General features: G+C 41.4%; 1 protein-coding gene across 35 annotated transcripts in view; it reads left to right on the top strand.

Annotated features, from left to right (window-relative positions):
- Positions 1–13,550, top strand: part of RBFOX1 (RNA binding fox-1 homolog 1) — a 1,140,648-nt gene that overhangs the window by 401,893 nt on the left and 725,205 nt on the right. The window contains exon 1 of one of the 35 annotated variants that reach the window (XM_072935881.1): positions 11,378–11,437. The exons of the other annotated variants lie outside the window; for them this stretch is intronic. Coding sequence (XP_072791982.1) covers positions 11,393–11,437 — 45 coding nt within the window. The 5' untranslated portion in view covers positions 11,378–11,392. Of the gene's footprint in view, positions 1–11,377; positions 11,438–13,550 lie in introns of those variants that run through there. 35 annotated transcript variants of the gene reach the window in all.

Below are 13,550 nucleotides of genomic sequence, written 5' to 3'. Positions count from 1 at the left end.
CCAACACCACAGTGAAACATGGAGGGCATGAAGAAGGAGAAAAAGGACAAGGCACACCCAATTTCCTCCATCTTGTCCCCTTTGAACCCCTTATCTAGAATCCTAAAATTTTACTTTGGCACCCGTGCCACACTTAATTATTACTTATATCAAACACTCAGAGCTTGTAATTCATCCTGTAAGATTTAAAACTCTTTTCCATGGACAGAGATCACAGACGGTGTCTCTGGGGGCTCTGTCCAGGGGGGTTCCTGACCCCTGCCAGGGTCCCAGACCTGCCAGGGCAGCCAGAGGGAAGCCCTGGATTCCCACAAGAAGGGAATATTTGAAAATAGTTTCTGTATTCTTTCCTGCCTCTTTTAGATGGGATAGGATTAGTCAGAGGGGATGACACATGGGGAACTGTGTGTAGCACATGTGACTGCATTTTAGGGATGGGCTGTCCAGGTCCAGGCTGCTGCCCACAGGAACGTGGAAGTTTGTTCCTATGCCCAGCTGCAGATCCAGGGCTGAGATCTGAGATCCCAGTGCTGCTTCCTCACATTGTGGTTGGGAGTGACTGATGCTGCTCAACCCAAACTCACAAACTCATCAGTGACCCAAAGTCACAGGCAAAAACTCCTGTGCTTGATGCAGGAGCTCAGAACTGATCCAGAAGCAGAAAGTCCAAAGGGGTTTTAAGATTTTCTGGTTGAGTTGGGCTTTGAGGACAGCAGGCAACAACTTCTTATAACATTTCAAATGTCTTTTCTAGTAAAGCCTCATGAGTTGAGTTATTAACCCCACAGGATTTTAGAAATCATAAAAAGAGCTATTCAGCTGAAAATTACATCCAGTTCTTTTAAAATACATAATGGGGGTTGGAAGTGCTTGATACACATCAATTGCATGCAGAACCTTGAGCCACTTTCTTCACAGGCCAGGCTGCTTCCTTCAGTGCATTTATTTTTGACAGGTTTGTTGTTTGAAAGTGAACAGCAGTTAGAACAATTAGATCAATAAAAATTAATGCCTTTATGAGAAATACCTGTTTTGCATTTGGGAAGAAATAAAGGACTCCTTCTGTTGTACATCACGTCTGGGCAAACATCTGTATACTATGGAAAATGAGCCTTTTTTATGTGAAAAAGAATTTTGATTATTGATTGAAGGTCTTTTAAATAAGCTATGAGAATTTAAAATTGATGAGTGAGCTCCTACATTTGTATTCCACACACAATACTTCACTGCACTGTAGTGGTTAGAGGAGTGCAGATTCTGTCTGGGAGTATACATTTACATGCTTAAATATATTGTATTAAAATAGAGATATCATCTGTAATGTTGTTTAAATTGCTGGTAGTCGAGCTGTGATATGTGATTGTCACTCTACAACATAAACCTATATGAGATTTTCTCTGTTGATAAATTATTCCACATGCTCTGTCTCAATATATTTTATGTATAAGTAACATTTGTAAGAAAAACATTTAGATGGCCTTCAATAGCAGGTCACAATTGGGAATTATATTCTCTGAGATATTCTGGGAGACATTTTAGAATATATGTTAATGCTGCTTTAGGATATATTACTATGCTTTAATTCCTAGGCTTTTTCTTCCATTTCAGTCTCTATTTGTCAATTTTATACACTTGTCTTCAGGTCATGAACTGTTTGCAACTCTTTACATCTTTTTTTATTCAGCAATCCCAGTCCTTTCTGTTCAGACTGTTTTGGCTGTGTTTGAAGTTCAAAATCTCGAACTGCTATTTGATTTTCTGATACCCCACCTTTAACCCTTGTAGTTTTGAAGACATTGTGGTTTTTATTTAGGATGTGAAGATTATGGTAGCCCTCTGTCTTCCCTGTTTAGCCATCTCTTCTTTAACTCTGGAGATTTTTTAAGTATCTTCCAATTTGCATAAGTATCCAGCATAACACAGTAAGCCTGGACTTGAAGACAGTCAATACATACAAATAGAATATACAAAATGTATATTTTTATCTGTGTTTGCTGAAGATGAACTGGACTTTCTGTGTGGTCAGATAAATGGTCATTTTCCAGGGAAATATGTAAGAATAGTGAACACTGTGCATATACACTGGATCTTATGGATGAGTTGGGTAGAAAATGTATCACTGCTTTCCTGCATATTCAGTGTTCTGCCCAGGGGGTTTTTAATACAGAGGTGTAGCACAGAGGGAGTGCTGAATGGCAAACAGAAACTGAGGATGGTGCTGACTCCACTTTTCCATTAGAGTGAAAGAGTTTGTGTGGCTGAGACAGATCCTCAGCAGCCAGCCCGAGCCAGGCCCTCCCTGGTCCTCCTGCTCAGGGAGTGGAACCTGTGGTGAGGTCTCATCTCTGTGTGTTGGGATGACCCCAGGAGTGTGAAAATCCTCGTTTCCCTGCCCGTGCAGCCAAAGGAGTCTGAAATGTGTAGGATCAGCTTCTCAAGGTTGTTTATTTTCCTGTATCTTTGCTTTCCCTGCCCTGCTGAGCTCTGTCTAGCAAGTCATTCATGACATTCTGTCTGTTCTCTTGGGTGGTGTTTACATTTTATACTAAAAGCTACCTGTGTTATATTTACAATATTGTGCCAATATCTATCATTTATGTTGGACAGTGTGTCTGTACCTTAAACCAATAGAAAAATGCCACCACCACAGCAAGACATGGAGGAAAAGAAGAAGGAGAAGAAGGTCAGGACACTCCCAAATCCCTCCATCCTGACCTACATTCTAAAAAAGCCCCAAAAATCTACTTTTTCACCCTGTGTTAATTCAACTACTACACTACTCAAACCCTTGTGACTTGTGATTCTTCATAGAAAGTTGGCAGTTTTTTCCACAGGTTAAAATCAAAGCCACAGCTGTTTTTGACTTCTTGCCAAGGTCTCCGAGCCCCTGCCAGGGTCTGGAGACAGCCAGGGCACCCAGAGGGATGTCCTGGGCTCTGACAGTAAGGATGGAAGAGCCCAAGGCAGTTTTGAGATCCTGAGGTACCTTGTTACTCACAGCTTTGTCATAAAAGCGACCCCCAGTTCCTGGGAAGAATGAGCTTTGAACTCCAGTGATTTCAGAAGGCAATTAATTCCATTATTATACTATATTACACTAATAAGAACTATCACTAACTAACTATATCACTAACTAACTAACAAAAAAACTCGTGACCCTCTCCTGAGAGTCCTAATGCAGCTGTTGGATCCAATTGGTCCATGAATCCAAACAACCATCCTCAGAATCCAACCCAGTAATCACCTTGGGTAAACAATCTCCATACCACATTCTGCATGGGCACAAACAGGCACAGATAAGAATTGTTTTCTCTTCTCTCTGTGCTTCTCCAGGAAAAACCCTGAGAGAGAGAATTATGTCTCTCTGTTCAGAGAAGGCGAATGGCACACAGCTCTGTGTGTGAAAGCAGCACGTTGATGTTCTAATGCCACGTGAATTCCCTGTGCACTCTGCACTGACAATTGCTCCAGGTGTGTCCCAAGCTCTGGAGATCTCCTGTTGATACCTGGGCTTGTTCCCCTGGGCACACTCTGCTGCTGGGGCAGCTCAGTGCACAGCACCTCCGTCCCTTCTGTGCACAGCCGTGCTGGGCACCCCGTGTGGGAACTCAAAATGTCCCTCAGACATTTTTGGATGTTCTGGGCCCAGGTCAGAAGCATTTGAGACCCTGGCAGGCAGCTGGAAACAGCTGTGATTTTGGGTTTGAACCATGGAATGATTTACCAACCTTGCAGGAAGAACAAGAAGTCACAAAAGTTTAGATATTAGAGTAGAAGTAGTCACAAAGTAAAGGGAAGAATTTTTGAGTGCTGTACAAGGGGGGTTTTGGTTTTGTACACGGAGCTCAGAGGTTTTAAGATGGAGGGATCTGGGTCTGTCCTGTCCTCCCTCTTTCTTCTTCCTTACCTCCATGTTCTTGGTGATGTTGGCACTCACAGATTGGTTTAGAGTAGAAAAGCACCATTTAATATAGGTAATAGGCATTGGGGGAAAACTGTACCCATGTAACACGTAATGTACCATATAAAAGACAGCACAGCCCTGGGCAGAGGGGGAGAGAAGAAGCAGTCGGGAGTCAGAGAGGATGTCAGGGTGTGTGTGTGCCTCTGCCTGAGCTGTGAGCAAACCACAGCAGCCCCAGAAGAAAATCTTTTAGATAACTTGCAATAAACTGCCTTGAGACCGGACAACAGAGACTGCTGAGCCTTTCTTTGGAAGCACGGGCTGGAGGAGAGACTTTTCCACCACACGGAGCCACCCCTGACCGAGGGTGGTCTTCGACACCCTGGAGCCCTTCACCTGTCCTGCTCACCTGCCCAGGCCCCAGTGCTTGGTTTGGAAACAGAAAGCACTGCTGTATCTGCAGCTGCCTCTGAAAAAGAAGTTTATTGTCTGACAAGCTGATGCTTGGCTCTCCTTTGGCCACGGTTGTCTCTTTGCTGTGTGGCATTCTCTGGATGTTGGTGCATGTTAATACCCAAAATGTTTGTAGCTAATCAGGGCATTGCTAACTGCAATCAAACTCTTATTTTCTAAACTCACTAAATTATTTTCTGACACTGAATTTATTGTAGTTATTAAGAGAGTTATGACCTTTCTCAGTCCAATACTAGAGTATCTCAATTCTCTTCCAGTCATTTTTTGCGATGATAAACTCTTAAGTGCGTATTGGGAATCTTCTGTACAGGCAGATGCTCTGGCTCATGGTCATTTAAATTTTAACTCCGGACTTATAAATAAGAAATGAGGCTCAGGAGTCTCTCTGGAATATACAATATGTTTTAACCTGTCAGGCCGTTGGCTGACACTGCTGTTCCCCACTGATAAAGGCATACGAGCTGTGTGTAAGAATGAAATTCCACTCTTAAAAACAATCATTTAACTGTAAGACCTTCAGCTAGCTGAAATGTGGTTGTGAATGAGTGGCTGGCAGTGTGGAGGCTGGCACAGCCCTGTTGTGCCACGACAGCACACTTCCCTTTGAGCTGTGGCAAGAGCAGAGCAAAGCACACACACTCCTCTCCTTGCCTTTGCTCTGCTGCATGGTACATTACATCCTACTTTATTTAGAATTAAATGACTCATGGCAGAGTGGAAAGGAGTGAAATTGCTGATTTCCATAGGCTGGGTGACAAATGGATGCAGATGAGGGGGGTGCAGCTCTGGGTAGCAGCACTGCTTTTCCAGGGCTCGGTGCTCCGTGTCCCCATGGATGCTGAGCTGAGCTCCTGGCCAGCTCTGAAGGCTGCTGAGTGCATTTTGCATTCGCAAAAGGTTCTGTTTAAAACTGACCAGGTGTTTTCAGCCATGTGTCTGTTTAACCAGAGGTATTGCCTCGACCTAGGAGCCTCTTTTCATCATAATTTCCATCAAAACAAGAAATACTGCCTGGTATTCAGGCAGTATAATGAAGAATTGGCATCTAAAATCCATGGTGATTTTTGTTAGACTGTAATAACGTTACTCTTTTGTTACATAGTAATGAAACTAGGACATTTAAGATACAGTTTAATAAATAATAAAAACCTTAATTTAGGCTTTCAAAATTTTCTTGTTAATGTGTCCCAAAGAATCTTTATGATTATTTCACACCAAGGAGAGGAACTACAAATGCCCCTTTCTGCATATTGATCATACAAACGTTTTTCTGTGGCTTGAGGTGGTTTTTTTTGTTTGTTTCTTTTTGTTGTTGTTGATGTAGTTTGATTTGGGTTGTTTAGTTTTTTACTCCTTTCTCACAGCAAGACCAAATTTTAGTCCCCTTTTGATGTTTTTTAGTTTCTGCAGGTTCAGGCACTTATAGGAGATCCAAGGGAGCTTTTAGCTATATCTCTGTTCTTTATTCCTTTGGGGTCAGTCAGGCCCTGATCTCACAAGTACACCTGCAGTTTATTTTCATGTGCATGAGTAGTCTCAGTTCAGTTAAAATGTGTTTGCAGGATGAGGGTCTGTGATTTTCTACAAACACTGGCTCTGATAATGCTCTTTTTAGAATTAAGCTCATGATTATAAATCTCAATGGCAATGCTAAATTTTCATGTGATGTGTATCTGTGAATGGGGAAACTTCAGGTCTTCAGATAATGTGAGAAATCTTTCTGAGTTGTGTTTTTAACCAGCCACATCAATATCTGTAATAAATCCCTTCATTTTACTTGACTCAACAGCAATGATAAAAAGTTTTGGGTTTTTTCACTTTTTCTTCCTTCCCCCGAGGAAAAGCAGAGCCTATTTTTCTAATATTTGAAACTTGGTGGCTTTTAAAAATTAGCTTGAAGTACCTTCAGGAACATTATTTGGCCAACTTCAAGGCAAGCCCCAAAATACGTAATGCTTTTGAAAGTCAAATTAAAGGTTTGTTTCATTTAAGTTGTATAGCTGGATAAGATTAAACAAAGTGCCCTACTTGCACACAGCAATCTATGTGGAATGGTTTTTTGATCGTCTTCATGCATATCTAAAATACACCTCCAATTTCTTCTCAGGATCTGGGCTTATTCAGCTTTTACCATAATGGTTCATTAGCCTCCTAGGCTTTTTCTTAAGAGTTGCAGTCAATTTCCCAGCTTTGCTGTTTTACATTAAATTGCTTCGATTTCCTAAATATAGAAAGGGAAGAGAACAGGCAGGAGTTGTGGCAAGAGGGGTTATTCAGTGCAGATACATCATTTCTGCTTCACAGCATACTTCCAATATTGCAAAGTTTTTGCCCCTGGCTGCAACTGTGCTAAATTTATCAAGTATTCTCAATTCTTAGAGGGTAATTTAAGTATATGCTGCTGATATTGCTTCTTGTTGGTGCTTGTTATTTTGAGATCAATGGGACTTAACATGTGGAGAGAGGCAGGAAAAGGGTGAAACCTTCATCTCTCTGCAGCATTCTGCAGTGTTCCACTCTAAATCTCTTTGAAAAGCCAGTGGTTACTCATCCAAATACTTCCCCTGAATGTCACTGAAATGAAAAATCTCTGTAGTATATATCTCTAGGACATGCTTTCTGGCCCCTGTGGCAGTGTGCTGTGTGTTGTTTTGGCTGACACAGATGATTTGAATCTCTCTGAGCTGTGTGTGTACCGGATGGAGACTTTTTTGTGCTTACCTTCCACCCTCAGGAAATTCAGGCACTGCAGCCCTCTGAGCAAAGCTTTTCTCCTCAGCTGCACAGGGATGAATTCTGCCCTTTCTCCAGCCATTGCATGATCTGTTCCCAATTAATGATCAAGTTATACAGTGAGGTATTTGCAGGTTTCCCCCGTGGAAATAACATTTTCCCTGCTATGTGCTCTGTTCAACAGAACCCCACAGCCCAGACAGCAGCTCAGCTCCCACACTGCCTCTTGCTCACTCTGCTGGGATGGAGAAGAGAACTAAAAGAGCAGAAGCTCTGTGAGTTGGACAAAGTTTAGGAACAGGACAGAAAAAACCCGAGAGGTGATGCAGCACATCCCCAACAGGCTGCTGCCCAGCCAGTGCCCCAGGGATGCCCCAGCCCCTTCTCCCTCTGCTCTCCCTGCCCAGCGTGGCACTCCTGGCCTGGGGTATCCCTGTGCTCAGCCAGGCCAGCTCCTGCCCTTTGTAAATGCAGGCGAACCCAATGGGAAGAAATGACAATGCCTGACTCAATTCAGAAGGCTGAACGAGTTCTTTATTATAATTATGCTAAAATACATCAATATACTATATAAAAGGAGGATATTAAAAATACATCCTACTTTCTCTGACTCTATCTCTAACCCTAACCCAACTCATGACCCTCTCATGAGAGTCCAGCCCCAGGTGGGTTGGATTGGCCATCAGGCTCAAACAATCCTCACCAGAATCCAACCAAGCATTCACTCCAGGTGAGTGAAACACATTCCACATAAGAAAAACAAGGAGCAGAAATAGAAATTGTTTTCTCTTTCGTTTCTCTCTGTGCACCTCTATGAAAAATCCTGAGAGGGAGAGAAATGTGCTTGCCACACCTGCCTCTCTTCCCTCTCTCTCTCTTGCCACAGGGAAAGGGAATTCCAGCCAGCCTGGCTCAGTGCAGCAATTAGGAAATGGTTTTAAAGAGTTGGGTTTTTTTTGGTATGTGTAATTTGCTCTTTATATCCAGTTTTACCACTGTGATTCCAGGTGTTTGTGAGCTTGGTGACTTTGTCAGAAGTTTTGGAAGCAGGCTCTTGCTGAGTGGAAGTGCTCAGGGACCCACTGATGTTAACACAGCAAAGCACAGCCCAGCAAAATCCATTTTTTCAGGAACTGCTACCTTCAGGTCTTACAAGCTTACCAGTTTACATGGGGTAATACATTCCGTCAACCAAATCTGTCCATAAACCCAATGTAAATGTACAAGGAAACTGCTGACCTCTTAATTAACCACTTCCATAAAATCTGTTATTAACCCTGCTCCAGAGAGTTTTAATACCTTTTGTACCATTACACTGAAAGGCAATTTAATGAATACATGGATTATTTCTCCTGCTATTTAATCTTTTAACACTTTCTTGGCAAGTATCTTTGTGGACTCAAAAGCAGCTCCAGGCTGTGGGACTCCTGCATTTTGCAGCACTCTGTGAACTGCACGCTTGAGAGATACAGGGCATTATGTATTTCCTGTCAGGAGCAGGATCTGGGCCATGAGTATAATATTCAATATGGGAAACAAGACCAAATATTGGGTGCACAACAGTAGAAATTGTAGGGGGTGAAGGGGGTAAGTTGTTTTGAAGGGTCATTGATGTTCTGTGTATTTCATGATCTGCAGTGTTGTCCTGCCAAATCATTCCATGGCAGCACAAAATACTTTCCTGCATTTCATGCCATGAAACACTTGCTGCTGCCATTGAGATTAATTTCTTTTATGCAGCTCGAGGTTTTGCCAGGAGGTTGGTTTTTCCATGTGAAAGTCTCTTTAATTAATGGCAGCCTGCTGTATTTCATTGTTTCTGCCTCAGACTTGTAAGAAACGGAGTTGGATTTTCAACCATCCTGATGTTACTTTCTGTATGTATTTTCCAAAATTGTTTGCCCTGAAATTATTGTTCTCATTCCTCAGTGGCCAAGTAAGAGTGCAAAATCTCTCAGTGCATGTGAGAATAACTGAGCGAGTTTTTTGCCCTCTGGAAATGTGATGGTGAGCATCCCTCCTGAGAAGGAGAAGATGATTGTATCAGTTTGTGCACAGAAATTCTTATTTTGAGAAGCCAAACAGTCTCCTTAGTAAACAGTGAAAAGCAAATATCTTTGGTATGGGCAAATAAGCTGGAGGATTTCTGAGGTTTGAAAAGTGATTGCTACCTTGTCTTCATAGAAAAGCATTCATAGAACCAAATGTAAGCGATGGAAAACAAATTCTTTTATTTTTGAGCATTTGATCTATACATGTTTTAAATGCATATTGTTGGAGAAGTCAGTTTTTGAGAGTTATGAACCATAAAGATGAAGGGGATGACAACTGGCAAGAGTGAATAAGAAACAAAAGACTGTGTTGCTGTTGAAATGAAGCAATCATTTTTATGGAAAGTTTCCCTACAACAGAAAATTGAGATGAATGAACACAAAATCTTTTGCCTTAGTGATTTACTTTCTAGTCTGTACATATTAGTCAGCTTTTAATTACGGTTAAATAGTTTTTAATCTTTCTTTATGATAGCTCTACAATACATTCAGAGAGGAACACTGAAGCATGTGAGGGATTTAAGTTTTGTAATTTGTGCTTTCTAGTTAAGCAGAAATAGATGTATTCTCTGCCCATTTGGTTGCCTGCAGAAAGATAAGGAAGTATCTTCATTTTGGGGCAGAAGAGGTAAAATACAGGAAGGACTGAATCTGTAGCAGTGATTTGCAGTGGCTTTCAGGGAAGTTTATTTTGTGAAGTATAATGAATTGGTTAATATTTAAGTTATAATACAGTCAGAACCTGCATTTGCACTGCTAAAAGCTATTTTAAAATAGAGTGATCAGTGAATGCTGAACTAAGTCACAGGTATGCTTTGATTTTAGCTTCTTGTATGGATAAATGTGTTGATAAATGGCCAGTCGTTATTCTCGGGCATTTTTGATATCTTTGTGAAGTTGCCTTGGCAGTTCATGCCCAAATATGATTTTTGATTTAAAAAAAAAACAACAACAACAACAAAACTTTCATAATTTGCTACAGAATTGCATTTTTTAAATATATTTTTTTAAATGTCACAGTCATCATCACTTTACTTTTAATTAGCATTTGTTTTTTTCCTGATTTCGGGGAAGCGCGCTTTGAAGGCACGGTAAAAACATTCCCTTTTGCAAAAGCTTCCCAGTGAGCCTGCAGTGCTGGAGAGGTGGGAAATGTGGAGCAGTGCTAAAACAGCACGGGCAACCTTGGCAGGCAAGAGGGGCTTTTATTTTTGTTGGGGTTTTGTTCTGGAGGTGCTGTGCTTGGTGTGACTTGAAAGCGGTCAGAGAAGGTGAACCTGCAGCTCCTTAGATCTGTCTCCTGTATCCTAGAAGGCAGCATGGGGTAAGTGCAGGCTCTTTTGTAAATGTTTTCTTTTGAGCATGTACCCAGCAGGGGACAGAAGGTGACATCGCCTGTTGGCAGAGCAGAGGTCACTTCTCTGTAATGAAGGGGAAAGGAACAGAGGGTGAGGATGAGCCAAAAATAACTGAATTCATTGTTACTCTGAACACAGAACGTGGAGGAAACCTTTCTGCTTTAAGTTTATTCTGTAGAAAATTTGATGCTTTCCAAGCAATTGACATAAAGGATATAAAAATATGGCATCAGATGCTTCATTAAAAATTCCCATGGAATATTTTTGGAAGAAGGAAGTTTGACAGTGTATTGAGAGCAAACTTGATATGTTCAAACTGTTGAGCTGCCATAGAGAAACTATACCTATGCTCAAGAGTTTTAATTATTTAGAACTGTAGGAAAACTTTGTTAATTGGTTTCACCTGAGGTTTTCAGTGTATAGCTCAGTTTCTGTCTGGCTCATTGCAGCCAGGTGAGGTTCCTCAGGCTGATGATTGGAAATGCCTGTGTGTAGTTTGGAGGTCAGCACAGCTGATCCCCTCAGCTGTGGACAATTAAGCCATTAAAGATTTTCACTGGGTTGGGGCACAGTGAAGTACCTGGATGTTCGTCTTGTAGCTGAATGAAGACATTTCTTCTGGGGCTGGGATTTTGGAATTACAGAACCAATAGAATGAGGAGGACAATGTCTTGCAGAATGCACAAAGTATTAGAGGCTTGTGGAGGAGGATGGAAGGAGCACAGAGTGGACCTTGAGGACACAGAAGTGCTGCAGCCCCAGGAGCCTTTGTCTAACTGCAGAACTCATTGTGGCAGGAGGAACCTGCAGCTGAGAAAAGAGACTGGCCAGGAGATGCTACGTGTGGCTGGGAGGATCCTGACACCACAGCAATGCTCATACCCAGGGGTGTGCTCAGAGCTGGGCAGGAACCTGAGGTCAGTGGGGATTTTCAATCTGGGTTTCAGACACAAGCCTTTCCAGAAGTGGCTGAGGGATGGGGTGAGTGCTTTTGGAAAGCCTGTGTGGTTGTTTGTGCAGTGTTCTCCTGGCTCTGTGGCTTTGGCACAGCCTGAAGGAGGGGCAGTGTGAGCCTGTGGCTGCTTCCCAGATCATGGAAAAGTTGCTTCCCAGAGCCTGTGCTGGCAGACTTTTGGGAGCATGATGTCACACTCAATGTGATTTTAAAAATAGACGTGTCTCTCCTGCTGCCTTGTTTTGTACAGTTTGTATCCTGTCATTTAAAAGGCTACAATGAATAATTTACAAGGCAATAAACCTTCAAGTTTATTTTAGTTTCACAAAGTGATTTCTTGAAAGGACTTATTTGCATAATGCATTTTTGGTTGTTTTAAGATAAAACCACAATTAAACAAGAAATATAACTATCACAGAAAAACAGAGCAAGAGGCTTTTGAGTTGGGAGTGCAGCTATATGCAGGAAGTCTGTGCTGGGATACAACATCAAAATTACTTGAGCTTGTGAGAGTTAAATTACTTTCTCATCTCAGAGATGGATTTGCAATGTAAATATGTGAGATCCATATGAAAGGCAATAGATATGGAGAAGGAAGCACAGCATTTACTTGCCCTAGCGTGTCCTTGCAGGTGTAAGACATTTTCAAAAATTAGCCAGAAATGCTGTGGGATCATGAGCCTGCAATGCATGGCAATTGTACACAGTCTTGAGGAAAATAAAATCAGTGCCTCGTTTTCTCAGCAGCTCTAAATTGCTGTGGAAAATTGAGCTGTTATGTTAAACAGGTAAGAAAACTTTCTTGCCTTGTATGGCTTGGTGCCAGCAGCCAGTGTGCCTTGGAGTGGCTCATATTTGATTTATCTCATGGTAGATGGAGGTAGTGAATAATAATAGTAACAATAATACCAATAAACAGGAAAAATATTTTCCCCCTGATTTTTAGGGAGTAGATAAATAATAAGGATTCAGTGGTAGCACAGTCCAAAATCAGCATTTCAGTGATTAAGAAACATTCTGGCTTCAGACTTTGGCATCTTGACAGCATTGTAGCAAAAGTGATGTGTAGATTTGAGTGATACTGGGAGCTGTTGAGCTTAAATTAATGTGGTTATTCAGGCACTGGGAAACTGAAGTTCAGAACTGGTTTGTGGTGGAAGGAACAGCTAAGCACAAGGGCTGAGTAAGCTGGGCTGTTTCTGGAGCATTTGTACCTGGACAGCTTTTGAAGACAGAATATCAAGTCCACTCTGAAAAGCTCCCTGAAAATAAGCAAGTTATTTTTATTATCTGATCAGCAAGTTGTATGAGCAAGACTTTAAATCATAAATTTGTAGCATGTGTTGTTTGCACTGTGTCGATTCTTAGCCAGGAATGGGTTAAAATTTGGGAAGAACTCCCCCAAACAAACTGATCCTGTTTTGCAGTGTTTTGTCCCATGACACTTCTCACCCTGATTCTCATTATTTAGTAGCCATCAGGATGTCACTTGCTTTGGAGACAGCCTGTGCTACCACAGGAATGCTGAAAGTCAGTGAAGGTGGAATGCACAGGGCAGCCAAACCATCATGGTCACTACCACCTTATCCCCTTTTATGTTCTTTTATGTTGTGTATCTCTCACTGACATGTTTATACCTGATATTATAGCTATTTATATTTATTTTGGGGTGTTTGTGTGTATAGCCCTGTTAGGGCTCCTCTATGTAGCCTAGGAGAGACAGAGATTAGAAAAATAAGCAGAATTTCTGCATTACAGTATGGTGAACATTGAGGCCAGTGGTTTATTTCTCTGCTTGGGAAGTATTAAAATATTTTACTGATAATAGTATTATAGCAAAATTTTGTCAGTTTTTAGCATCTCAAAGTAAGTCTTATATAAAAGCCAGAAGATGACACAACAAGGCTGTAATAATGAATAAAAAAAAAGCTGTCAAATATCTCATTCATTTAAATTACTATCTGAAATAATATACATAGTATGTTAATGCTATATAATATCAGGAACATCATAAGTATATGCCTGAAATGTCTGTTTTGCTTGGGTGAGGAGGAAAGTTCAGCATTCTGCATTCA

Source organism: Taeniopygia guttata, chromosome 14 (genome assembly GCF_048771995.1).
Source record: "Taeniopygia guttata chromosome 14, bTaeGut7.mat, whole genome shotgun sequence".
Classification (NCBI taxonomy): Eukaryota; Metazoa; Chordata; class Aves; order Passeriformes; family Estrildidae; genus Taeniopygia; species Taeniopygia guttata.
Note: the sequence above shows the minus strand (reverse complement) of the source record. Positions and strands in the feature narration are given on the sequence as shown.